Below are 24,302 nucleotides of genomic sequence, written 5' to 3' on the forward strand. Positions count from 1 at the left end.
CTCGCCTCGCCCTTCTGGGCTTTTGGCTGCAGAGGTTGAAAATGCCCGCGGGGCGGATTAGCGACACATCCTTCAAATTCTGTTTACTCCACCCTGATTATTTATTTGCCGAGGCTTATGAACACGCCGTGCGAGCCAGACACTGCAGCTGTCGTTGCAATCGTTGCGTTATGTAATCGCCGACGGGATTTGAACTTTGGTCCTCAACAGTTCAAAAACCACGTCATTCCCTCAACGGCCGGGAGGGAATTCTGTGGTCATTAGTGGCACTTTAACTGACTCTACACTGAGAGGTTGACGTTCTCAGACTGGTTATATCGGTCATATAATGAGCACATGAAGCTGAACGCAATTTGACCTTATTAAAGAAGGTGTGTTTAAAAATGTGTATAATTACCGTGACGTTAGCGTTCCCACAAGTGAAGGATCTAAAGACTTCAGAGACAGAGGCCATCGTTTCTGGTTTGCGAAACAAAGATTTTTCTTTTAATTCATTGCAACCACAAATGTGTACGCACAAGAACTAATGAATTAGCCCGTGTGGTAGGACAAAGAACTGGGATTACATTGAAAATCGTATCCCATTGGTGTCCTATTCAGCTAGCAAAATCATTTTAATGGGTTACACGTCTGCTGTCAGATCCCTGTTTAGAAACACACGCTGCTAACGCCTCCGTCTGCTCCTCCCATACTGCTCCATTCCCCTCTGATGAACTTGGCATGCACTTTGTTTCACAGATGCCATATTTAAGAGCGTTTGTAATTTTGTCCATGCATGTTCAAGTATTTCGATGCAGTTATTGTCAGGTGTTGGCAGTTTCCCCTTCAGGTTGACGTCCCACGTTACTTCCTCAGGCCGCGCTTGCTTCTGGTGCCCTTTGATCTGCGAAGGAGGTGAAAGTCGTCAGATTTCCAAGCAAATCGGCCCGCACACACCCTGCAGAACCTGTAAAGCGCACTGAAGCCAGTAGTTTCCCTCCTTATGCTAATTGCGTTTGTGCGTTGGAAACCCTTTACTTTGAGCTGCGTGCCTCTCCGATCTTTTGATTCTCATGAACTTCACACATTTTATTAGTTCTAGGGATGCAAATTAGTTCGTGCTCACTGCATTTGACATTTAAATTATTTTAGGGAAATTCTTGTCGCAGAAAAGAAACTTCGGACATCACGAGACCACAAATGGTTCTCCTGAAAGTCACTCACTCTAATCCTCGTAGTTCAGGATGTGGCCACAATCTCTTCCTTGTCTTTATGGTTACATTTATTTTTTTACAATGGGATCAGGTGAATGCTATGTGTGGTCCCATTGCAGCTCATTCCTCTCCAGCAGTGGACTACGGAGAGCTGCTGCTGGCCTCAGATGCTCCGCGGAGAGCTTGTCATAGCTGTCTGCTGTTGTAATGGGATTTGCTACCAAATAGCTGACCGCTATCTTTATCTGCTGTTGCTACCGGGGTACCTGATCCCTGCCGCTTCTCGGTGAACACGCGTACATTTTAGGTGAAACTGGTTTTATAGTGGTTTGACATTATGCAATTTCTGAACATGAATTAGGGTTTTATCTGACAATAAAGTAAATTCATGGATCTATTTCATAGGGATTCTTCTTTGAAATGATCAGTTACATGATTATAGTAGGATTGGTTTACAAAATCAATGATATATTCTACAGGAAAAAACATATAAGCTTGTTTAACTTCTTGGAAACAGTGCGCGAAAATCCTCCAGCGGCCATTTTAAGTCCCAGCCTGCCCCATTCAGACAATCTTTTGGCATAAAATTGTTCTCCTTTTTGAACCAAATGACACAGTTTTTTTGACTGAAACTCCTTCATAACAGACCAAGGCTTTGTTTTATTGTGATTTTTGTTGCAGATTGTGATTATTTAGGTCCTAATCTTTCCAAAAAGGTGCGTTATTGACCGCTCGAGGAGGCATTTTTGGGGAATCTGGCTCATATCATTCAAAATATCTTTTAAAAGTGATTTTTTTTTTGCAGATATACATTTTTCTCTCCCTAAGACTTTGCTGAACAAATACATCCAATCAACACAGGTATTGGAATTAATTTGGGGTTCCTACGACGAGTCAAACACAGTGGAAAAACACTTAAATGCAAGGAAACGGATTCCACAGTTTTTAACGGGTTAATGTTCCTCCAGAGCCTGACCCCTGATTGTAGCCGACATCAGGAGGAAGGAGCCACGTGGTTTGGATGGCAGGGGGCTCTGGTCACCGTTTTATTGTGAGCTACATCAACACAGATGATATCACATAGCAGTTATAAGATCTTGCAGCTGTTGTTCCTGCAGTTAAGCCCCAACACTTCTTCAAGACATGCTTCATATTCAGATACCCCGGCGTGCCCTTTGTTGAAACACTCCTTGTATGTTTTCCAGGTCCTGTTTGGCTACTCTGGAAACTTTAGTCTTGCCGTCGCTGCAGCTGACTCAAAACGGGGAAACTGATGCCGCTTCAAACAAACGAAGACTAGCGTAGCGAGAGAAGCTGAGGGGAAGTTGAAATAGGAGGAGGTGGAAACTTGATGAGGTCACAAGGTGATCGTTTACTTCAGGGCAGACTTATTGGCTGATTGGGTACCTGGATGTTATTTTTCTTCAGTTTTGCATATTGTATTTCTACCCGATCCTCTGTTTTAAAGATACATATTAGATGTCAGATGCACCTATGTTTCTGTAACAGAGTGCAGAAATACTCTGTTACAAGTTAAAGTCAGGCATTTACATTTTTACTGGAGTAAAAGTAGGACAAAAGTATTCGCATCAAAACATACTTGAAGTACAAAAAGGTAAAACTCCTCATTATGTGGAATGGCCCATTACAATTTAATGTTTACGATATCGTTGGATTATAATTGTTAATGCATGAATGTGTGGGTTTCTTTCTGGTCAATGTGGGGATATTTTATTTATTGATCTCATGAGATTAAATGTACTTTGTTATTTGTCAGTGAAAAGATGGGATGGACTGCATTTTATACTGACGTGATATGTCGTCATACTCAAAGAAAATGCTTCTTGCTTTCATGCAGTAGATTATGTGTTAGGAGGCACTTAACATCACAACATGTGCACTCTGGTGTGAGTATCCATAACACAATAGACTTACACTTTCTGGTGATCACTGACCCGGTTCCTCAGCACCGTGATCTGAGGAAATTATGTGGAAAGCATAGCTTAACATCCAGCCTACTGAGGCCTAAAACGTTGTTTTTTTACCATCTGACAAAATGTTATGCTTTTAAAACGTGTCTGAAAAAAGAGCCTGAAGCCAAACATGACCCTTCTGCTCGTTTAAACAAGGTGAGATAGCCACGGTTAGCGTTAGCTGAAGCAAAATCCATCAACTTTTCCCTGTTCTACTGAAATAAGAAATCAATTTCCATTGATTTTGCATGTTAGTAACTCAGTCGGACGTCATAAAAAGTAAAAACACAAGCTCAGTCAAACTGTTTAGCTCACATCTCAAAATCTTTCAAAGAAGAACAACTCTATTAAACTGTTTGGCTAGCTCGTCGTTAGGCTATATATTAAACCTCTAACTCCTCACTCTTTTTAAAAAAAAAAGTAAATTATTTTACCTTCCAACACGTGATCTTTGACTGATTTACATTAAAACAGATAACAGAGAAACTGGTAGATCATTTACCTATTGTGTTAAACAAACAACGTGAGTAAATGTTCCCATAAATCTCTCTTCTATGTGTATGTTGGCCTGCATCCCACAATTAAAACCGGTTGGTGCGATTCCTTACCTCGTACTTTTGCCTCGCCTGCTTATACTGATGCTCAAATTTCTCGGCCTCCAGCTGGCGAATCCGCTCCCACAGTTCTTTGGCTTGTTCCCTGCATCAACACGGACGAGAAAAGCCATCGATCATGACACTTGGAATGACATGAGATATTTTATTCATCGCGCGTGTTTTCATTTCACCTGAGTTGGTCCTCTTTCATGTGATCAACATCTAACTCTTTGCGTCGCTCGCTCAGGATCTTCTTCTTCTTTTCTCTCTCCGTTTGTTTTTTGGCGCCCGGCTGTGTCTGCTGTTGAGGAAGAGGGCGCATGAAGCGATATACACACACACACACACACACACACACACACACACACACACACACACACACACACACAGTGTGTATTTTTCAGAGTTAAATAAAATCTTCACGTTGTATCCAATGAAACTCAAGTTGGACAGAATCATCTTCTTCCTCGCATCGTCGTCGGCTTTCTTCTTCGCCTCTTCCTCTTCTCTTCTGGCTTTCTCTTCCTGATGGGAAACACGAGGGCACCTTTAGTTATGTAGTTTACAGTGTTTGGATCGGGGACATTGTCTGAATGCGGTTAACTTGAATGTAAGATTGATTTATAGGTGGGATGTGCCTGGGGTACGACAACCAAGGGTTGTTGTGGCAGGGTTGAGGGAGACGATCTATTTGACAGTTTCAGTGCGTCCCCAGGATGTTATCCGCCTTCGTATACGTACATTTAATTTGTTCTGCCGCTCTCTTTCTCTCTCCGCCCTGATCTTCATCTGATCTGCTCTCTCTGACCTGCGCGTCTCCTGAAGTGGGAAAAGACGTTGCATTTTTACAGACCAAAACAAAATCACGTCGACCCTAAAAATGCGTGAACGGGTGAGATATGAACATACGATGCGATCTGTGAGGCTGACAAGCTCCTCTTCCTCTTTCTTACGCTTCTCAAAGTGAGATTCGATCAAAGTGTGGAGCTCCGTCAGGTCCTTCTCCATTCTTTTTCGATGAATGTCCTGAAAGTATGCCGCGAGGAGTTGAACTCTGATAATCTGGCCTTTCAAAATAAAACAGTTTGCAGGTGTAACTTCAATCATTACTGAGATGAACTCACGTCAAAGTCCACTTTCTCTCCATCTGGGATCTTAGGAGGTGCCAAGCCGGGCACGAAACCATGCCTGCAGAGGAGGACAGAAAAATGGAAATATCTTTATGTTGATATGTCTCTCACTTAAAATGATGATATGAAAACGTGAAGGATTCTTACTTTGACTTGCGCTTTGCTTCGTCTGTGTACGCATGAAAAATAACCAGCAATGTAAAATCTTTAGTTTATGAGGTGATGTATTACATCATTCTTGCATGAAAAACAGAGCAAAATTGTTCCGCTGTTGCACAACAAATAGCCTTTGTGCTTCTTAAAGGAACCGTCCGTACCTGCATCATTGTCCTCTGAAGTCTCTGCTGAAAGATGAGAGGGCCAGAGCAAAGTCACACATCTCACACTGACATGTAGAGAATCATGAAGCCGCAGGTGATTATCAGTAAGATATACGAGTATGTCAACATTTATGTAAGGAATTACTGTTGGTGAATAATAGATTTTGTGTTATTTTGAATGACAAATCCACAAAACCACAATTTAACCTCACCCAAATTAAAAGAGAGTAAGTCAAACTAATAGCTTCCCTTCAGTAATTCAAACAGTTATGGGAGCAATATTTTTACTTCGTCGATGTTTTTTTCTTCCGATGCCCTTCTGGTTCACGAGGTCGTAACACAATACATTAAGCGGCCTTGTTGATTGACACACGTTCCTCACAATCCTGCTGCCCTCGAGTTTAGAGGAAGCTGTCCATAATGAATGGAGTTGGAAAGACCTCAGTCGACTGTGTGCCTGAGGCGACATAGCTGACCGGTGATGACGGACACATCCAGAGAGGAATGCAGGTGTGTTTAGAGGACCCGGCTTCAGATCATCGTCACAGATAAACTACATCTTGTCTTCACCTGAGTCTCCACCCAGAGCACTTTGTCCTTAAGGCCACAGACGACACGGAGAAATGCAATCCTGACATGATTTCAAGTACCTTAAGTACCACAACTGCACAACTCAAGTTGTGAATTTAAACCCTAACTGGATTTCCAGCATAAGAGTTCATTAGTAGTACAGAGAGATAGAATGACATCATACTGCCAGAATAATATCGCATCACTGTCTAATCTCCTAGTAAATTGAAGAGTGAAGTGTAGCTTAACCTTAAAATGCATTTTAAATGTGTTGTTTTGGAAGAATCATGGTTTTCCATGGACAGTGACTGTATATTATGTTTGTACATGTACATGAATACTTCCATGAGCCTACATGGTTGACAACAGCGTGTTAAGAATATAGTAATCTATTTACAGCTGGCATGCAAACAGATATTAGCTTAAGCATTACTACCTTCTACCTCCTCTTTCTCCTCCTCCTCCTCCTCTACTACCTCCTCCGCCTCTTCCTCCTCTTCCACCTCCTCTGCTACCTCTTCCTCATTCTCCTCTTCTGTGCAAAGCAAGCATGTACAGTTAGGAAGCAAACAACGTGAAAATCTCATACAGCATTCATTTCAAAATGATTTCTGTGTATTTTTGACACTGCCTTCAATACCTGGATTTCAATTTAAAAGCATTTGTACACATTTGTTTTTGTTGTACTTTTGAATTATTCTTGTATACTACGATATATTTTATTTTATAATTCAATTGAGTTTTATGCAGCCCTGCAGGGTGTACCCTGCCAATGTCTGTCCCCCCCCCACACACACAACACCTTAATTTGTTTCATGAAGCTGTGCAGATAGAGACTTTCTGCACAGCCATTCTAGACAACTTTCGACAACAATTTAAATATCACTAAAGAAGGGAAATCGTTGCCGCCAGCTTTCCCACAGTCGCATTTAGCTTTTGCACTCTCTGCAAAGTGGTCAAAGTGCCGTAGTGTTTTTTTTGTTCTCCAAATCTCTCTCCTCATTGGGCCTCTGTGGGGAACAGCGACACAGAGTCTTTAGACAGAGTCCTTTTCGGTAACTCAACCTTAGCTTGGTAAGCCAAGCTGCATTTAGAGGACCTCTAACCGGCACAAAAAAATGAAAGTGGGTATTGTGCATGTGTCGCTGTCTTCCCCAAGGTCCCGTATTGAGAACATAAGCCGACCTACATTGGTCTCTAACAGCATCTCTAGTCCTCGTAGAGGGAGGGGGGAGGGGGGCTACAGTGGCCCACATGGACAGCCTCACAAAGGGGGGACAGAAATAGAGGCACAACCCTTTGGCTCTTTGATGGCGACCTGTTGCGCCGTTTGAATTGAAAGGACAGATCCACTGGGATGTTGATACAAAGTGAACAGTCTCCTGCCTCAGATAGAGAGGACTGACTGAGAGGACAAAGGTCAATCTGGCAAAAAAAAAAAAAGGGCTCAAGGACAGCAGCAGCTGCTGCTGCTGCTGCTGCTACGGTGGCACCAACGCGCCAAAAATACAGTACGTTGTATGGTGAAGCCAGCAGCTTAGCAGAAGCAGTGTGTTAAGCAACGATGAATGCAAGGCTCAAGTGTGTGAAGCAGGTAACAAAGTCGCAGAAGAAAGTACACCCAGCTTCCAAATGTTTCAATTTAAAAGCGAGGATATTTCTGATATTTAGGCTAAACATGCGGCATAGAACCGATATTCATGCTTTTTCAAATTCATGTTTTTCTCGCGAAGCAGCCGCGTAGCGTCCAGCCAGTCAGAATGATCAAGCAGCCGCCTGAAAGTGTTCACTACACTCCAAATACAAACTGTGAAGACTCGTCTCGAACCCACACAACGACTTACGTTGTCCCCTAGAAGAAAAATCACACCAAAAACAAAAATTACAGTTACAATTGATTCCACCAGTGTCGGCATCACTTTCACTTTCACACAAAACGATCCCTTTACTCACTCGTTAGAGGCATCTTCTGTGTCGGACATGTTTAAGGACGCAACACCTGCAGAAGTGAGTCCAAATTCAAAGGAGGAGAGGGAGTGACACTGCACCAACAGCAACCTGACAGGATATGATGAATGCTATATTGAACCCAAGTCTCAATTTACTGGTTTAGACATAAGAAGAGCACACGGACTTACCCGGGTAGTGCGATGCGCGCTTCACACTGGCCTCAATGGGAGATTGTACTGTGCCCTCCTCTGTGGGCCATAAGCTTTTAAGCCCAGTAGTGGATCACATGGCGGCAAGATACCCACGTCTACAATGGGTGGGCACATACCTGCAAACAGATGGCACATGGCATTAACTAGAATGGGAAAACAGGCATTCTCCATGGACTTGCGTTGTCTATTTTTACTCGGCCAAACCTCGGCTGAACAGCGCAGGATTATTCCTCTCAAAGGGTTTCTGTAACTCAAGACTGGCAGACAACAGGAAGGTTAGAAATAATCTTTGTAAACCGCCGCAAACACACAGAGAGGTGGCTTAAGCTCCTCTGATTTACAAGCAAAGAAACGTGTCATGGAACCATAATGATTCTGCAGATCAATGAAACATTTATGACACAACAGCATCGTAAAACAGCAACAAGTTATTCTCTAAAGTGGTTGTGTTGCGCAACCGTATCGATGAGCATTATTCCCACAGCAGCTTGCCAAGAAAAAAAAGGGTAAAATAAGACTCACTCCCTGCACCTTCTCCTGCACCTCGCCTTTATTCTCTGCCCTCACATGTATCCAAAACACCCTTCACGGCCATGCCAAGTCTTTTGATACTCCCAATGTTTGCAGTTGATATTGTCTCTGACGCCACAATCGGGATTATGACTCATGAGCAGTCTCTGGTGAGCCAACATGTCCCTGATTGAATAGAGTTCCCCCTCCACCTCAAATCTGGTTTTGTTTTCAGATTGTTTGATGATGTTTTGAAGCCTTCGGTGGTTAAGTTGAAGTCCCAAGTCGAGCCTCAAATCTTGTAGAAGCATGTCTCAAGCTAAGGCTCAAGTCCTTCGGGGCTAATGAACGTCAAGTCACATTTTTTATTTTTTTATTTAACCTTTATTTAAGCAGGAAGTCCCATTGAGATTAAAAATCTCTTTTTCGAGGGAGACCTGGATCAGTCAAGTCTCCAGAAACCAAAAGAATACGGTATTTGTCATGTAAAATCGTATTAAAAGTTTTTAAACATGTTCCATCGAAAGCAATGTTGTTAGTGTTTTTATATCAGTAAATGTTTTAGGGGTTTAGATATTCACTTTCAAAGAATGAATCATGTGAGCGAGACTTAACTCAAGCATGGGTTACTGAAAGGGCCGACTGGGCACAGGACCAGCGGCCCAAAGTGTTAGGCCCCACTGGCCTTCGCCTACAACACGCCATTTAAAGAGACACTTACCAACGAAGAAGAGAATCAAAATGACCACAAACAATACAAAGAGACTCAAAACAACGACAAAGAAACATAAAAACTACCAGGAGAATAAGAATGAAAATAAAAAATGAACTAAGCAAAACGACCGCAAACAACCACAAGGACACACAAATGGATGCAAAATGCCCACAAAGAGACACAAAACAACTACAAAAAGAAGTGTTACGTCTTATGTGTGTTGCGCCTATGTAGCAGAGGCGGTGGGGCCTTTTGCGTGTCTGTGTCCAGGGGCCCATTGGCTCTTAATCCCCACATGGATTCTCGTTTTTAAGGGATTCAAGTTCAAGTCCTCAGAAATGTACGTGCATTATGATACATCTTTAAATCCCTAATTTTGTTTATTAGGTAAAAGACAGCTGGGTCCACATGAAAGAATGGGTGCTGATCTGTTGCTATTGTCAGCAATGCATTGCTCTGCACTGGAGATATACAATACTGCAATGCGTTGCCAACTCCCTCACAGCGGCGGAGCGAGCTCTCAAATGATTTGACACTTAATTGTGACTCCACCAGGGGAAGCGCCACTTTACAGAAACATTTAGAAACAATTCATTATTATTATACGTGTGTGTGTGTTAGATTTTGTGTAATGTGTGCTCTTGATTGAATGGTTCAAAGTAGTCTCCTACTTTGATGCAACATGTACATTAAGTAATTATAGGTAAGTATAGGTATGTTGGATATACTGTCTGTAATTAGGACTATTTAAATTCTACAGATTTGTTTCAAAATAAATATCTTCACAGCTAAACTTGTGTTATGTTCTCATGAGGAGGAAGTAATTCAGATTTTACAATGCAACACAAACACATTAATGCTTATACTTATCTCTATTTTATGAGTTAAATATAGATCTCTGTGTTGCCTCTGGTGGAATCAAAGAGACTCAACTGATTTATTTGTAATATAAAACTGATTCACACAGAGAAGTCATTCATGAGCCTTTGACAGGAATAAGTAATGCAGATATTCTGCTTTACGACACGGTATGTTTTTAATCCCTTGATTCAATACGGAGAAGAAAGAAGTATGTGTTTGAATGTTTACAGTTGGTGTTGCTTTATCCATTTAAATGGAGTGCAAAAAAATCAAAAGTGTTCAGTCAGTCACAGTATTAAGCCTCAACAACTTTTCTGTGATTCAATAAAGCTTTCTCTTCCTGATTATATTGTTGCAAACCCCACCCATCTGGCACCGGAGTCAATTAAAGCAAACAGCAGAAAGCACTTAGAGCTGATGCTCTTAAACCCTGAGAAGACAGCAGGCCATTGAATACAAGCACAAACAAGAGGCAGCATCTGCATTAAGAGCTGTTATTAATATAATCGTCACAATAAACTGTGAATTTAGTGAGACACAAACAACAGTTTAATCCAGTTGGTAACCTAAATTGCTGAAACCTGTCAGAAAATTAATTATGAAGTGATGCCGCCACCTTGTGGTGAAAATACCATCCTGCACTTTCTCACTTATCTCCGTTACCTTCTTTATATCCATAACACATTCACAAGAATTAAAAGAAATAGAAATAAAAATGATCAATTTATATAGTGGCAACCCTCAAACCCACCTTGAATATTACAGTTTAGATCTTAAACAAATACCTGAATCAAATATGATGGATTATAGCTGGAATAAATAGTTGAATCCACGGCTAGATTAAGCAAGTAATTGTCAACTAATTTCACTTCTCAAATTTGAGATTTATATGATTAATATTTGACTTGTGAAGGATAAAACAAGTCGTTTGATGACTTCACCGAGAGATCTGGGAAAATGTGTTGTTTGTTTTTGTTTTAAGGATTGATTGATTGATTGATTGATTGATTGAGAAAACAGCCTGCAGATTAAGACGTATTATACAGTATATAATTACAATGTCTTTGTGCATCTTGGAAAGATTGTATCATATAAGGACGTTTTTGTTGTAATTTATACATACAAACATTAATATACATGCAGAGCGTTCAAGGTTGTACCCAGGAATTAAAATAATGACACTGATAATATCCAATTTATCCCATGCTAGTTTAATTTTTTACAAAATTAATACAAGACCACACCATCAATGTGGATATTGATGGATAACGATATTTCCAGAGGCCTACCTTAATTGGCCCGTTCAGTTGTGGGTTTCTTTGTACATTTCGCACTTCTTTGAGAGGACCAGGTGTCCCGCTGCGCACGTGACGCACCCTCCACTTGTCGGTGCTCACATCAAACGCACCGCTCACAGTGAAGCGGGCCATTCAAACGGTCTGCGCCCTCGCGCGCCCTGCTGGCCAATTAGCGTTTCAAGACGATGCTAACGGTCCAGTCACGAGACTCACGTTGCTCCAGGACAGACTTGTGGAGGTAATAACGAAATAATGAGTTATGTGTGGACCTCCTCGCTGCTGCAGCCGGCCAAAATACTCTGCTCATCTGCCAAAAAAGTGATCTTATAGCCTGAGCTTCAGTCCCGCGGTCTTCACGTCACTAGGCCACAGTAGGTGTGTAAAGCACTTGTGCTAGCTACCATGTTGCAATGGAAGAAACTGTGAATTACATATTTTGTGTGCCCTGTGTGCATTTTGAGTTTTCCTGCCGTTTGGTGAATTACTGCCTTAGTTGCTGTTATAACTTTTATTTTAATGTTTAGCAGCTTTCAGAGTTGTCAGACTTGGATTACATTGAGACTGTACATTTCACCACAACAGCCATTTGATTTGTATGAATGCAGAGTGTCACCTCTTGATATTCAGAGAATGAAATTCAACCAAATAGACCCACTAGTGAGTTAATGCATATGAGATAGGCGGTCCCTAAGAGTGCCACAACAAATAATGAATCTGTCGATATAAAATTGACAAAAAAACCCAGACGGAAATAGATTTCATTTGAGCCTCTTATATGCCACATTTATTTTCTTCTTCTACAGCCTTATTAACACCGCACATCTGCGATGTGTATTTCAGTAGTAATTAAACAAAACAGACAATTTGTGAACACTTATTGAATCTAACCCCCCAGAAAAGTGCCTCAGAGTTTACATTGACGTTATCTGTCGTGCTGCATTGTGCACTCTTTGAGGCGATGGTAACAACAGATGTTCATTGGGTTTGGCCTGCGTTGAACATCTTCATGCGGCCCTCCATGCCCGACATGGCCTCCACGTTCTTCCTCCAGTCGCTCACCTCCGCCGTCTTCTCCTGCACAGAGCGCAACACAGAGACGATTGTAAAGTGTGGCGTTTGCTCTCCATGTGTTCGGCACAGTTGCATGCACGACACTTCTATGAAATATAATACACTCCTCTTCATGAAACAAACACTCTCCTTAGATAAATGTGACGCTTGGACCCTTTGCGCCGGTGGTTTTAATTTCGTTTTGGCGAGCCGAGGAGGCCCGTGAATCAGTTTCACACTCTGGCTGACAATCAGCCAAGGGCTTAAAGTGCAAATGTGCAACATAAATCACTCGCCATGGGGGAACGCCTCTGCCAAAGCCTGCGAGCAGTGTGTCGTTGAATGAGTCATGATGGTTTCTTTGTGGCCAAAAAAGCTCTGTGACTTCTGTGTTTTTCCCAAACCTACCTTTTCTGTGTCCTCCTTCTTGACAGATTTGAGATTAGCTCGCAGGTCCAGAGAGACCTTGTGTTTGGAGCCCAGTAGGGAGCGCAGGATGGCATCAGCAGAGACTCTCACCCTTCTCAGGCTGGGTCTCTTAAACTTCCCCCTTAAGTCCAAGACCTTGATGTTCAGGTCTTTGATCTGTGGAGAAAACAGGAGAGGAAGTAGATGTAGGTCACATACTGCAGACGGTAACATCAATTCAACCGTCCCATTGTAGAATCCGCTAATAACAAACTATGTTGGCGTTGATACATAATTGACTTGTTTCACTATGCCAGCTTGCTGTTGCAGCTTTGATAAATTGAGTTTATAATATCTTTTGTATATTATCTAAGTTGTTTATTGTTGTGTTTTTGTTTACTGGCGTTCGGTTACCTCTCGGCTGTTGTGCGAGACTTTGGCTTCGATGTCGTACCGCTCCTCGTCCACCACGTCTATTTTGGCATGCAGCTCTTCGCATAGCGTCTAAAAAAAAAAAGGATAAGAAGAGGTGAATGTTAGCTGTCTTGCCTTCCGAGTGTAAAATCGTCCTTATAAAAGCGAACGACTCTGCAGTGAGCGGGTTCTTCTACCTGCAGCTCGTCTAAAGACATGCCGCTGATCTGTACAGCAGGAGATTTTTCGTCCAGGTACTTTTCCTTCTGTTCCTCTTTTTCTTCCATCTCCTGCTCCAGCTCCTCCTGGGCCCTGGCGACCATTAGGCTCTGAAATACAGTACCACACTTTAAAGTCAACTTCACTGGGATGGTGCAGTCTGTGCAAATTGGAATCGAGGACTCACCTTCAGCATGAGCTTCCGAGAGGCTGAGATTTTAGATTTTCTCTGCAAAAATGTATATGTTTTTGAAAATTAATTGCAGCAACAATATTAATATGTGTGCCTGTTGAATTATTCAATGCCTTAGCGAGTAGGGTCTTGTGAAGTTTTACCTCCGGTCTGTGGGAAGAAAATAAAGAGAGGGCACAGAAATGTCGCATTAGTATTCAATTGCCGATTGCAAAACACTTTTAACCAATAGAAAACAAAACTATTTTTAGGCCACCGCTCGAAAGTTGCATACCCAAACCAAAAAGGGTGCATCTTTGCAACCACTTGGGCTATTTGAATCATTTTGGTGTTATAATGAAAGGCAACACATGTGAGATTTTGTTCAGATGTGTAAATATCAGTCTATATGTTACTGGTTAGGAGTAAATAAAGATGACAGCAAAAATGAAAAGGTTTCAGGTCCGCCTTGTCAAGGGGACGGAGTAAGGACCCAAAAGCCATAAACAGTTTAAATAACATTTACTCCAAAAACAAGCTAAAGGGTACTCCAAAAACAGACAATGAAAAGCAATCATAGGAACAGAAACCAAGACAGGACGACTCAGACTACACAGTACTAATCAACAAGGAGACAGGATACACATGGGGTTTAAATACAAGAGGAGGTAACGAGCAACAGGTGGACACAACGAGGGCAGCACATGTGCAGGGAATCCACAAACAGGAACCAGGTAGACAAGACAATCCAGGGGAGGAAGTGCAGAGACACAGAGGACAAAATAAAACAGGAAACAAAACTCAAACTATGACACGCCTAGAAGAAAACCACTTTCAGAATGATTTTATATATATATATATATATATATATATATATATATATATATATATATATATATATATATATATATATATATATATATATATATATATATATATATATATATATATATATATATATATATATATATATATGTGAAGATATGCCATGACCTATATCGGGACATAGATTGTGGCCCTATAGTTTCTATGGATAAATCCTATTTGCTGTATGAAACTGATACTGACACTGATTTGGAAATGGAAACAATAACAGAAACACAATCCACTTACGCTTTCTCAGGCATCTTGGCTATTTCAATTCCCCCTGGAAGACAAAAATAAAACATTTTGCCTCTGAAGTGCTTAACATTGGGGACCACTTGGGTCTTAACTCTGGTTTCCATTTTAGCGCCAGTATAGTGTTACAACAATGCAAATACATCTATAGATATTGATCTTCTAAAGTCGTTGAATGTTAGTTTTTACTCCGTGGCTTTTATTATTCTTTAACAATGATTTATTTGTAAATTAAACATTAAATTGTTAAATTGTATTACTTTTAGGACTTTTAGGCCTGCTTGATAAAATTAAAAGTCGCCTCCGAGTGCCAATAGCATTAGCTATTCCAGTTATATAACATGTCCTGATCTTCCACTGGATACACAAGGATCCTCCAATCCTCAGAACATGCTTTTTTAACTATTAATAAATAATGCAAAGCAATAAATAAAAGTGCATACTCTACAACGATGTTAATGTGTCAACCGTTTGAAAATGTGTTGGACTGTAACTACCAATTTCTTACATTATTGATGAGTTGTTTGCTCTGAAAGATTGTTTTTTCGCTTCAACGTTTCATGACATGAAGATATTCATTCTGATCTCACTTAATATAATGAAAAGCATTATATCCTCACAATTTTAATACTGGATTAACAAAATGTTGTTTTTTTTTTGCATGTGAAATTATTTTATTGATGCATTATCAAAACAACTTCTTTTTTCTGTCGATCCGCTCAACTATTATGCAACTTATCCTTTTAGCTTTAGATTTGTATAGACTGTTTATACGTTGCTATTCTTACCTTCTCATATCTCTCGATTTGTTAAAGGCGATGCTGCAAATCAACAATGCCCACTGGTTGTTGAATACGTTATCTCGATTTGTCGGATATTCACTGGAACAGCAGTACTGTCTGGTATTTTATCCATTAGCAGCTTATTTTTCGCATATTATATATTATAATCAATACTGGAAAATAAAAGTACACATCCTGCAAACAAAAGATAGCATCCATATTGCATGCTCAGTGTTTGTGATCATTTATTAAATCCACTAACAGTAATTCTAGAGTCCTTTTAGTTGTAGTATTGGAATTTCTGTTTCAACCTTTTTTAATTTGATAGAAACTTAATCAATGACAGAAACTCAACAGAAATTAATAGATTTTTTAAGTAAACGTAGCACAAAAGAAATGCTGGTTCAGCCTCTGAAATGTGAATATTTGCAGGTTTTCCGTGTTTTCTGACAGTAAACTAGAATCTTTGGGTTTTGGACGAAACAAGACGAGACATTTTAGGACGTCACCACGGACTCTGGAAACCTGTTATGAGCACAACGTTTCTATTCCATGACATGCTGCAGACCAAATGACTGATCGAGTCGTGATGAAAATAATTTAGTTGCAGCCCTTCACGGAAGATCGGTCAAGTGCTCGCTCCGATTATTTCCTATTCCTTGATCCAAAAGGACCAATTTTCTTGTAAATAAATGGAAATTGATCAATCTCAGAGTAAATTCAGTTCTCAGCTCAAACCCCATCAGTTTACCTGATGAAGTGGAGCACAGACTCGCGGCCTTACCTTCCTGTGTAGATGCTGTGGATGCAGACGGACACAAAGCGATGGCGAAAAGAGCGCTCCAGAATATTTATCTCCTTCTCCCCTTTGTCCCTCCTCTCTATCACAATGAGACTTAAATAGACACACACACACACACACACACACACACGAGGGGGTGGTCTCAGGTTAACAGTGATTGTGACGCTTGTGTTGTGTTGGCAGATCAATGCCCTCTGCTTCTTTATAACAATGTGTGTGAACTTTTCTGGACCGGAGAAACGACTTTCCCTCCAGCAGACTTCAGACAGTTGTCAATCTGTTTTTCCTCTTTTACATGTATAATCTATTCAAAGCTCTAGGTATAGGATCTCCAGTCTTGTCGACCAACTTTCCTGATCCTAACGGACGGCTGATGCTCAAGTTTGACTTATTTATTTATGTTTTACCCCCCATTTTAAAGCAAACTTTAAGCGGCTGCAGCTAAACAGCTCGTCTTGTTTCTGCAGATGATTATCTGAAATTGTCTTTGGCTACCGAGAGTGATGTTGGAGACGTGCCCCGTCCCGCCTGAGACTGCAGGGCCCCGCCGGTCTGATTAGGATAATCGCTGCAGACGATGCTAAGCCGAGGTTTTAAGGCAGGAATGCAGTTTCCAGTAGACATTTAGCGACGGCCAACAACTAAACATAGACAAATTGCAGCACCATGTGATGCTGCCACTCTCATACTGTATGTGTGCACACTTTGTGTTCAGAGTTTGTGTGTGTGCAGAACACACACGACTGTGTGTTGTCTCTCTGATCACACGTGTAAGCGCTCAACTCACTCATGCAAGGACTTGTTGTCCTTGCATGAATCCAAGGACTTGTTGTCCTTGCATGAATCCACACAATCCTGTGTGTCTGGTTTGTGTTTGTGTTGGAGATGTAATTGACCCTTCGCTATGTCCCGCCCTCCAACACAGACCCGCCAATCACAGAGTAGCATTGGCTAGCTTTTAGAGGTCTGACAACTCTGCTGCAGACACTCCCAATCGTTTAAATTTTATTTCATTTTCAGACTGTTTTTTTTGTGAAGCGAGTCATCTTTAAATGTTGTGTAACAGTGATACTCGTTACCCAGAAAAGTTTGAAGCAGATCACCTTGAAACTCTGCTATCTAATACATGTTTTCAGTTTCAAAACTTCTTCCATTAAAAACTTTAAAGGTTAAAACTTTATTTTAAAAGTGTGTTTTACTCGCTGTTAGGAAAGACAGAGCAGCACTTCAAAAATATCTTCCTTCATTTGATGTTAGGATGATGATGATGATGATGACGATGATGATGATGACGATAATGACGATGACGGCGGTGGAGAGTCCAATCAAAAATGTAACTCCAAAATCTCCCAATAGCTTGACGTTGTAGGCCAAAGCTGATGATTTACATCATTGACTTCTTCTATGGGAACATCTGCATTCTTATGCTTCTCATTTATTGACTTTTTTCCTCTAATTGGTAACTTACCTGCGTACATTGCATACCGTCTTTCCACGCTGTGCCGCTCTTTACTCTGAACACATGCTTCACATATGTGGGAACATATATGTGACTTGCTGCATCGTCTCCTGCTTGCAGGTCGTTCGGAGGGATAACTGGCGAGCTGCCGGCCCCCAGAGACACTGTGACTGTGACCTGCTGGGCCTCCAGCCCTCGGCCGTGTGCATTGTTTACAATCCCATCAAGGATGTGACTCTATTACTTGTTTCTAAATCTTTTTGTGGAGAGTTGGATTGTTAAATTCGACAGGGCTGTTCTTTTGGCCTCGCTGAGTCGGGACATTAAAGTCCCCGATGCTGGTTTGATTCATGGCACTGAGTTTCAGGCTGTTGGCTCGTGGCAGCTGATTATAATTCCTCAGTATATACGGCAGCGGGATTAACAAAGTGCTGCGTGTTTGCTGGACCGTCTCTAGGAAACTGAACACCGACTCATATATTCAGATGCCAACGGATTACAATGCACTTTTGCAGTAGAATAATTTTTAAACGCTGTTATACGAGCTTTTTTAAGTTATTATTGTAAATGTTCATTTTCCATGCGTTGTTTTTTTGCTGTCATTTTCATTTAATATTCTTTTTTTTTTTTAAATTTTTTTACGAGAAACACACTGTAAAAAGATTCAACATTCAAAATGTTACTTAAAAGCAAAAAATATTGTCATGAAAATATAATACATCAAAAGTACTCATTCATTCAGAACTGCCCTTTGCAAACAACATATTTACTAAAGGCCTATATCGTCAGATTATAATTAAAGATGCATTAATGTGTTCATCCCACAGCTGTTACAAGTAGAGTTTATTTTAAATGCTCACATACAACACCCAGCAAGCCTGCCCGTTGAAAAGAGTACAAATATTTTTGGTTCATTAAGAAACTGTTGCGGGCCAAAATAGACTTTGGCGGGCTGCCAGAGTCCAGACATTTAATAATACTCACTTAGTGTGAGATCAGGTCTCTCTACTGCCCCCTGGTGGGTAAAGGACTAAAGGAAATTACACTACATGTCCACAGTATTTTCATACCTGCAGCAGGACATTTAAAGCATATATATCTATATATATACATAACGTATTATGAATGTAAATAAAGGACAGCTCTGGAACAGATCCCATTGGTCTGAGTCTTGCAGTCGACGTGACTCACACAAACAAACAAACAAACAAACAAACAGCTGCCCGGCGCTCTGGCCGGTGTGCCAACTCGGAGCGGGCAGAGACGGGGCTGAGCACTGCGACTCCGTTGTTCACCACAACCGCTGGCTTTTGGCTCTGTTTGATGATGATCAGAACGAATAACAAGCCCCCCCCCCCCCCCCCCCCCCAAACGACACCACATAAAGCAACGCAATGATTTCATCAGATCACAGCCGTAAAAAAAGAACAATGACATTAGTGTCGTGCATGGAACTTTGCATCACGGGGAATGAGAAGAAAATACCATTGTTTGTTTGTTTTTTCCGTTGTCTGATATTTATTTTGTGTCTCGGTAAAAAAGCGCGTCGGAAGACACATATATACAACAATTGACGTGAGGTGGAAAACGGAAAGCTTTATTTAATTACGTGATCCTGGTGTTTTCGTCTTGAAACACGTCGTTCTTATTTTTTTCCAAACTCAACATTTGCCTAACTTAATTACGTTAACACAGAGGAAGGGTGTCTTTGTATCGTAGCCAGATTAATTGGTTTCCTTTTAAAAAAAACACACAATGCGCACACCAAACACAGTTAGAATTTAGTTTTGGAATATTTAGCACATCTTGTTTTTATGAGCAGTCAAAAAACCCAGGATGTCATAATCCAGAATGAAATGTAACATGAAAAGCAAAATCTACTCGGGGAACTCGTACAAAAAGCTGTGAGTTGTGAGCCGCTTTCATGCTTTCTTTGCCTTTTTTTAGCTGGAGTGAACGGGCAGGGTGAAAAAGGCGGGATATCGACTGACGACTCCTGGAAGCGTTGATATCAGAGCGTTGTCCGTCTCTGGTGGGCCGCCGCGGCTCCTCGGCTTCACTGGGAGTGAGCCAGAGCTCCGGCGCCCTGACCGAAGCCAAAGCCTTTGGGGCCGAAGTTCTTTGCGTAGCAGCCTGTGAATGAAATCACAAAGACTGAGGAACGTGGTGCATGAAACACTGGCAGACAAACAACTGGTTTACTGAACCTCAATGTGGAGAGTCACAAGTCAGTTCCACTTAATGGCAAAAGGTCAGAGTCGCTGCCCCTCTGTCTTGAGTCAATCAGAGCAACCTTTTCTTCTGTGCTGCAGGTTGAAGTTCAACCAGAAGTAACCGGTAGAGGTTGAACTCCACCAATGGCATCCAACGTACCTCTTATAAAACAACGGCATGCACAATTTTTGGCTCAGCAAATCTTCTTTTTCTGCAGTCGGACCAAGATAATGTAGGTTACATGTTCTGCCACACACACACAGACCTTTGCAGAAGATCTCCCCGTCTCGGTCAGCGACGGTCGTGGACTCGAGTCCTTTGCCGCACTTGGCGCAGCGAAAGCAGCCTTTATGCCAGGACTGATGAGAGAGAGAGAGAGAGAGAGAGAGAGAGCAGAGAGTCGGTTCAGACTCAAACGTACACAAAGCACTGACAAATTCTCCACCTGAACCGAGATAACAGTGTCGGTCCATGTTTCTTACATTGCCTCCGGCGACAACCTTCTCGGCCGCGTACACAGTTTTCCCGCATCGAGGACACACATCGGAGCCCCCTGATTTCTGGGCGAACTTCGAGGCGTTGGGGTTGTTTGTAGGGCGATGAGGAGCTTGCCTGTGGAGTAAAAACCAGAGATCTAAAGAAGGCGAGAAAGATGGGAAGAGAACAGCTGGAGAAACGGCTACATTGAACCTATAAAGAGCTATTAACACATGTGGAACACACTTTTGTTCTCCTCTGAAAACGTATAAAATGTACTCTGTCATTCTGTACAGTGTTTATCTTCATACTGATCTCAATGGTTGAAAATAAATGGAGGAAGTGATGTTTTTCTCACACTTCAGGCTTGATTCCAAGTCCCTCTCCTGTGTCCATACTCAGAGTGCCGGCTCCGCCTCCAAAGCCGTAGCCTTTTGGCCCGTATTTCTTGCCGTAGCACGATTTGCAGTAGATCTCGTCCACGTGGACGGCCACTGTTGTGCTGTCTAAGTTCTTCTTGCAGACCACTTGCAACAAAGAAAAAGGGGGAAAAACACAAAAAAGAAAATCCAAAACAAACAATTATTTCTTTTCTCTCACAAGCGTCCAACAGCAAGCTAAACGTTGTATTTCCTTCTCACAGACGTTTAGCCGTGACATCACCTCAAACTATGCGTGACTCGTGTAAACCCCAGTCTGCGCCGGAGGAGGAGTACAAGCACCTTCCTCCAGCCAAATAAGGAAAAGCAAACCTTTTGTCACATGTTCCCACTGGATCCAAATAAGGACTGAGATGTCTGAGCTGAAAACCTGCAGATGCTCACTCTTCTATACCCGGGTGCCAAATACTCTGCATTCCATCCCAGCACTTCTTGTGATTCCTGAATAGTTTACATGCCCGCGAGTCTGCTGACAAATAAAGCAGATTACCTGAGAAACTTCAGTACTTACTGCAAAGAAAACAGGATTTATGCCAGCTCTTCCCCTCGCACTGCATTTCCTCTGCGAAGAAGACGGTTTTCTGGCAGCAGCCACACTTGTTTCCTCCCCCAAAAGGCATTTTGTAAGCTTGCTGGAGTGCCTGTTGAGCGCATATTTCATTCACTGTGTATACTGTATATACGGCCTCGGTTCTGGAGCACAGATCAGTGTTGGAGGCCATCCGCAACACTTCAGGCTACATGCAACAATACCTATAAAAGGAGAGGTGTTTGCTCCACGCTGCTCTTTCTTTCCCTCGTCTGGTTTCAGCGGACTTCATCCCCGATTGTAAAATGCAAAGTATGCCTGCTGGCGTTGCTCAGATAGCACCAAACGGTTTTAACACCACACCAGTGTCGGTACCAGAGTCTTTTTATGGCAATGTCTGCGCGTTTTGAGGGTCGTCATCCTCGCATAAAGTCAGCAATCTACTCCATCGCTCTGGGTAAACAGGAAATTCCCTGCATTTTATTTTGTAATCAAGCATGTTTAACAATCGTGGCCTCAGACGACCCAACACGCTGCGAGGCAGATGTTTCGAGTACAGCTACTCAAACGGGTCTTTGAGAAAATAATGAACAAAAACACAGTTTGGAGATTTCATAGGACGATAGGAACACCGCAAAGCTTTTTCTGCGCTGACACCTTTCTCAAGGTTGTTTCTTATCTGATGCTTATCCTGATGTCTGAAGCGTGACTAGTTTTTTATTTAAATCTAAGACGATAAAAGGACATTTTAATTAGTATTCAAACCAGAAACACTTTAAAGAGATTTGAATGAAATAAACTTTCTCTACATCTGAATTAACATTAAACATTCCATTTTATTCTTGATTTCACCGATTTGATCTCAGTAAAAACAACAACTTGTAACTCTACTCTCATACAGTTTACATGTTGAGGTATTTAACAATATTTTCTCTATTCTCATGAGGTAAACACACCTACCTGTCGTGAGGTGGAAGGCGGATCTCCTCTGTGGTTGTTTAGTGGTTAAAGACTGAGCTGAGGGCAGACACTGGTCGGATGAGGAGAGACAGAGGGAGGCTGAGAGGACACCGGGCTGGACCGAGGGAGGAGTCAGGACACAGAGAGAGAGAGAGAGGGAGAGAGAGAGAGAGAGGGAGGGAGAGATGCAGGGAGGAAAAGGAGGAGGAAGATAATGAGAGTCGGTATTGATGGATAAGGAGGGTGGAAGTCTGAAAGGGAAAGATGTTCACCATCTCCATTTGTGAGAAACTTCACAGAGAGAACTTCCTGCTGGAAACCGTCAATTAAATGTTTGAAGAACAGATGAAAGGAAACTTTTTTATAAAGGAGCCCAAAACACGTTGATGTTCAAGGTGAGTCTGCCCTTCAGTGAACCCGGATAGAAAGAAGTGGGAACTGTTTTGAGGACTTCCGTACCTAAAAGTAATGTAGCAAAAGATCAGTAAATAGCAGGCTGATTAATCTCTCTGTTGAACATTGACTGGTTCAAGTATTGTTCTGTCTTTGAAAATCTACAAAGTTTCCCTTTAGGCCCACTGCACTTCAACTGATCTGTTACGATACATTTCAAATTCAGAGTTTCAGCTGTAATTTTTCAAGTCAATATAAAACGAAAGCTACAAATTCAAAGTTTTGTTAAAACGCAGGAAAAGATATCATATTTGAACAGCACCAGTTTAAATTCCAGATTGACGGCCTTCATTTTTTTTAAATAAAGTGACTGCCCTGCTCTATAATCAAGGAATTTATTTTCTCAGGCATCAGATGGCTCTGTGGAGGTGAACGCTGTGGCCTTCTTTCGTGATGAACCCAACTCTGACATCATTCATTCATTTTTTCCCCCCCCATCTGTCTGGTATTTAGCAAGAGAAACACATGACTGGTGGGATTGAGGTCAGATGACTGATTTGGCGAGTCGAGAGCATTCCACTGTTCGCAACCGAAAAAAAACTAACTTGGACGTTTTGTACGTCGGTTTGGTGTCGTTGTCCTAAAAAATAAAGAGTCTGATGAAGGAAAAGGGCTGCCTTAAACACCCTTAAAACTACAAGTATGATGCGGCTGCACTGTATTTAAACGTGATAACAAATAGACACATGAAGTAATGTTTTGTTAAGCCGGAGGGCAATCAACCTTTTTACTTTGTGATAACAAGCTGTGTTGGTTTGAGATTCTTGCTCAGACATTTTCCCAGGCTTCGTGTGGAGGGCAGTAAGTACAGTACATGTACTGTTTGTCATTGTGAGTTGGGGCGTGTGTCTCTGACCACCGTGAATGAAACAGAAAGCATCACGAGTAGCACCGATATCAATAGCGGACGTCTGCTGAGAGCTCAGAACTCAATGAGTTTGAGCGAGCCGTGTGACTCGGGGCGGCAATCGCTCAATCAGACGTTTCTCTCTCTCGTAATGTTAACTCGACAACTATTTATCATGTGTATGTCCAACATGATCAGCTGACAAATACAGTCGCAGGAAATTCCATCGTAGAATAAATCAATTAGCATATGAACCGTACCATGTTAATACTTGACCTATAATGAATGTTCAACTGGGACATTTTGCACGGATATCCCTGGACTATTGAAGGTTTCTAGGATTTATTTACGCTTTATTTTTCAAATCAGAATCTGTGTCACAGTGCAACGTGAGGCGCATTCATGTAAGTAAGAGGGTCTGTTGATTTTTAGCGTTAAGGCTTCAACTAACAGATGTTTTCTCAATTATTTAATTGGTCTATAAATTGTCAAGAAATTGTGAAAAATCTGTTTCCGCCAAAGCCCAAGAGGAAATCCTCAAACATCTTGTTTTGTCCACGATTCATAAATATTATCACAGAGCAGGAACAAAACCAAAACATATTCACATTAAAGAAACTGGAATCAGA

The 24,302-nt window shown here is 41.6% G+C and overlaps 3 protein-coding genes across 4 annotated transcripts; all 3 read right to left on the reverse strand.

Annotated features, from left to right (window-relative positions):
• Window positions 1–465: 465 nt before the first annotated feature.
• tnnt2b (troponin T type 2b (cardiac)) lies at window positions 466–5,295 on the reverse strand. Its single transcript, XM_068593859.1, has 10 exons — window positions 5,210–5,295; window positions 5,040–5,061; window positions 4,887–4,950; window positions 4,672–4,788; window positions 4,504–4,581; window positions 4,186–4,287; window positions 3,954–4,063; window positions 3,775–3,865; window positions 3,129–3,169; window positions 466–883 (listed from the first exon to the last, which is right to left on the reverse strand). The coding sequence occupies exons 4-10, from the start codon at window positions 4,768–4,770 to the stop codon at window positions 844–846; spliced, it is 561 nt and encodes a 186-aa protein (XP_068449960.1). The 5' UTR covers window positions 4,771–4,788; window positions 4,887–4,950; window positions 5,040–5,061; window positions 5,210–5,295; the 3' UTR covers window positions 466–843.
• Window positions 5,296–12,104: 6,809 nt separating this feature from the next.
• Window positions 12,105–13,651, reverse strand: tnni1b (troponin I type 1b (skeletal, slow)). 2 transcript variants are annotated; one of them, XM_068593861.1, is made up of 5 exons: window positions 13,607–13,651; window positions 13,398–13,529; window positions 13,201–13,290; window positions 12,787–12,963; window positions 12,105–12,399 (listed from the first exon to the last, which is right to left on the reverse strand). In XM_068593861.1, exons 1-5 carry the CDS (start codon window positions 13,613–13,615, stop codon window positions 12,304–12,306), a joined length of 504 nt encoding a protein of 167 aa, XP_068449962.1. In that variant the 5' UTR covers window positions 13,616–13,651; the 3' UTR covers window positions 12,105–12,303. The 2 variants fall into 2 exon arrangements, with proteins under 2 accessions (XP_068449962.1, XP_068449961.1); XM_068593860.1 differs by having other exon boundaries at window positions 12,105–12,402.
• Window positions 13,652–19,334: 5,683 nt separating this feature from the next.
• csrp1b (cysteine and glycine-rich protein 1b) lies at window positions 19,335–22,460 on the reverse strand. The gene is made up of 6 exons (XM_068594106.1): window positions 22,374–22,460; window positions 21,396–21,525; window positions 20,803–20,971; window positions 20,450–20,579; window positions 20,233–20,326; window positions 19,335–19,886 (listed from the first exon to the last, which is right to left on the reverse strand). The coding sequence occupies exons 2-6, from the start codon at window positions 21,502–21,504 to the stop codon at window positions 19,810–19,812; spliced, it is 579 nt and encodes a 192-aa protein (XP_068450207.1). The 5' UTR covers window positions 21,505–21,525; window positions 22,374–22,460; the 3' UTR covers window positions 19,335–19,809.
• Window positions 22,461–24,302: the final 1,842 nt, after the last annotated feature.

Source organism: Clinocottus analis, unplaced genomic scaffold (assembly GCF_023055335.1).
Source record: "Clinocottus analis isolate CAN_PGR_092001 unplaced genomic scaffold, fCliAna1.0.p SCAF_3, whole genome shotgun sequence".
Classification (NCBI taxonomy): domain Eukaryota; kingdom Metazoa; phylum Chordata; class Actinopteri; order Perciformes; family Cottidae; genus Clinocottus; species Clinocottus analis.

Coding starts and splice junctions, on each gene's coding strand:
- tnnt2b (XM_068593859.1), bottom strand. CDS start 4,770: ATGGAGAAGGACCTGACGGAGCTCCACACTTTGATCGAATCTCACTTT. Junction 3,866..3,953: donor ATGAAAGAGGACCAACTCAG/GTGAAATGAAAA, acceptor GTGTTGATGCAG/GGAACAAGCCAAAGAACTGT. Junction 3,170..3,774: donor AGGCGAGGCAAAAGTACGAG/GTAAGGAATCGC, acceptor TAATTTCCTCAG/ATCACGGTGCTGAGGAACCG.
- tnni1b (XM_068593860.1), bottom strand. Junction 13,291..13,397: donor TGTCTTTAGACGAGCTGCAG/GTAGAAGAACCC, acceptor TTTTTTTTTTAG/ACGCTATGCGAAGAGCTGCA. Junction 12,403..12,786: donor AGAAGGAGGACACAGAAAAG/GTAGGTTTGGGA, acceptor CGCTCTGTGCAG/GAGAAGACGGCGGAGGTGAG.
- csrp1b (XM_068594106.1), bottom strand. CDS start 21,504: ATGCCTTTTGGGGGAGGAAACAAGTGTGGCTGCTGCCAGAAAACCGTC. Junction 20,327..20,449: donor AGGTTGTCGCCGGAGGCAAT/GTAAGAAACATG, acceptor CTCTCTCATCAG/TCCTGGCATAAAGGCTGCTT. Junction 19,887..20,232: donor CGGGGAGATCTTCTGCAAAG/GTCTGTGTGTGT, acceptor TTTCATTCACAG/GCTGCTACGCAAAGAACTTC.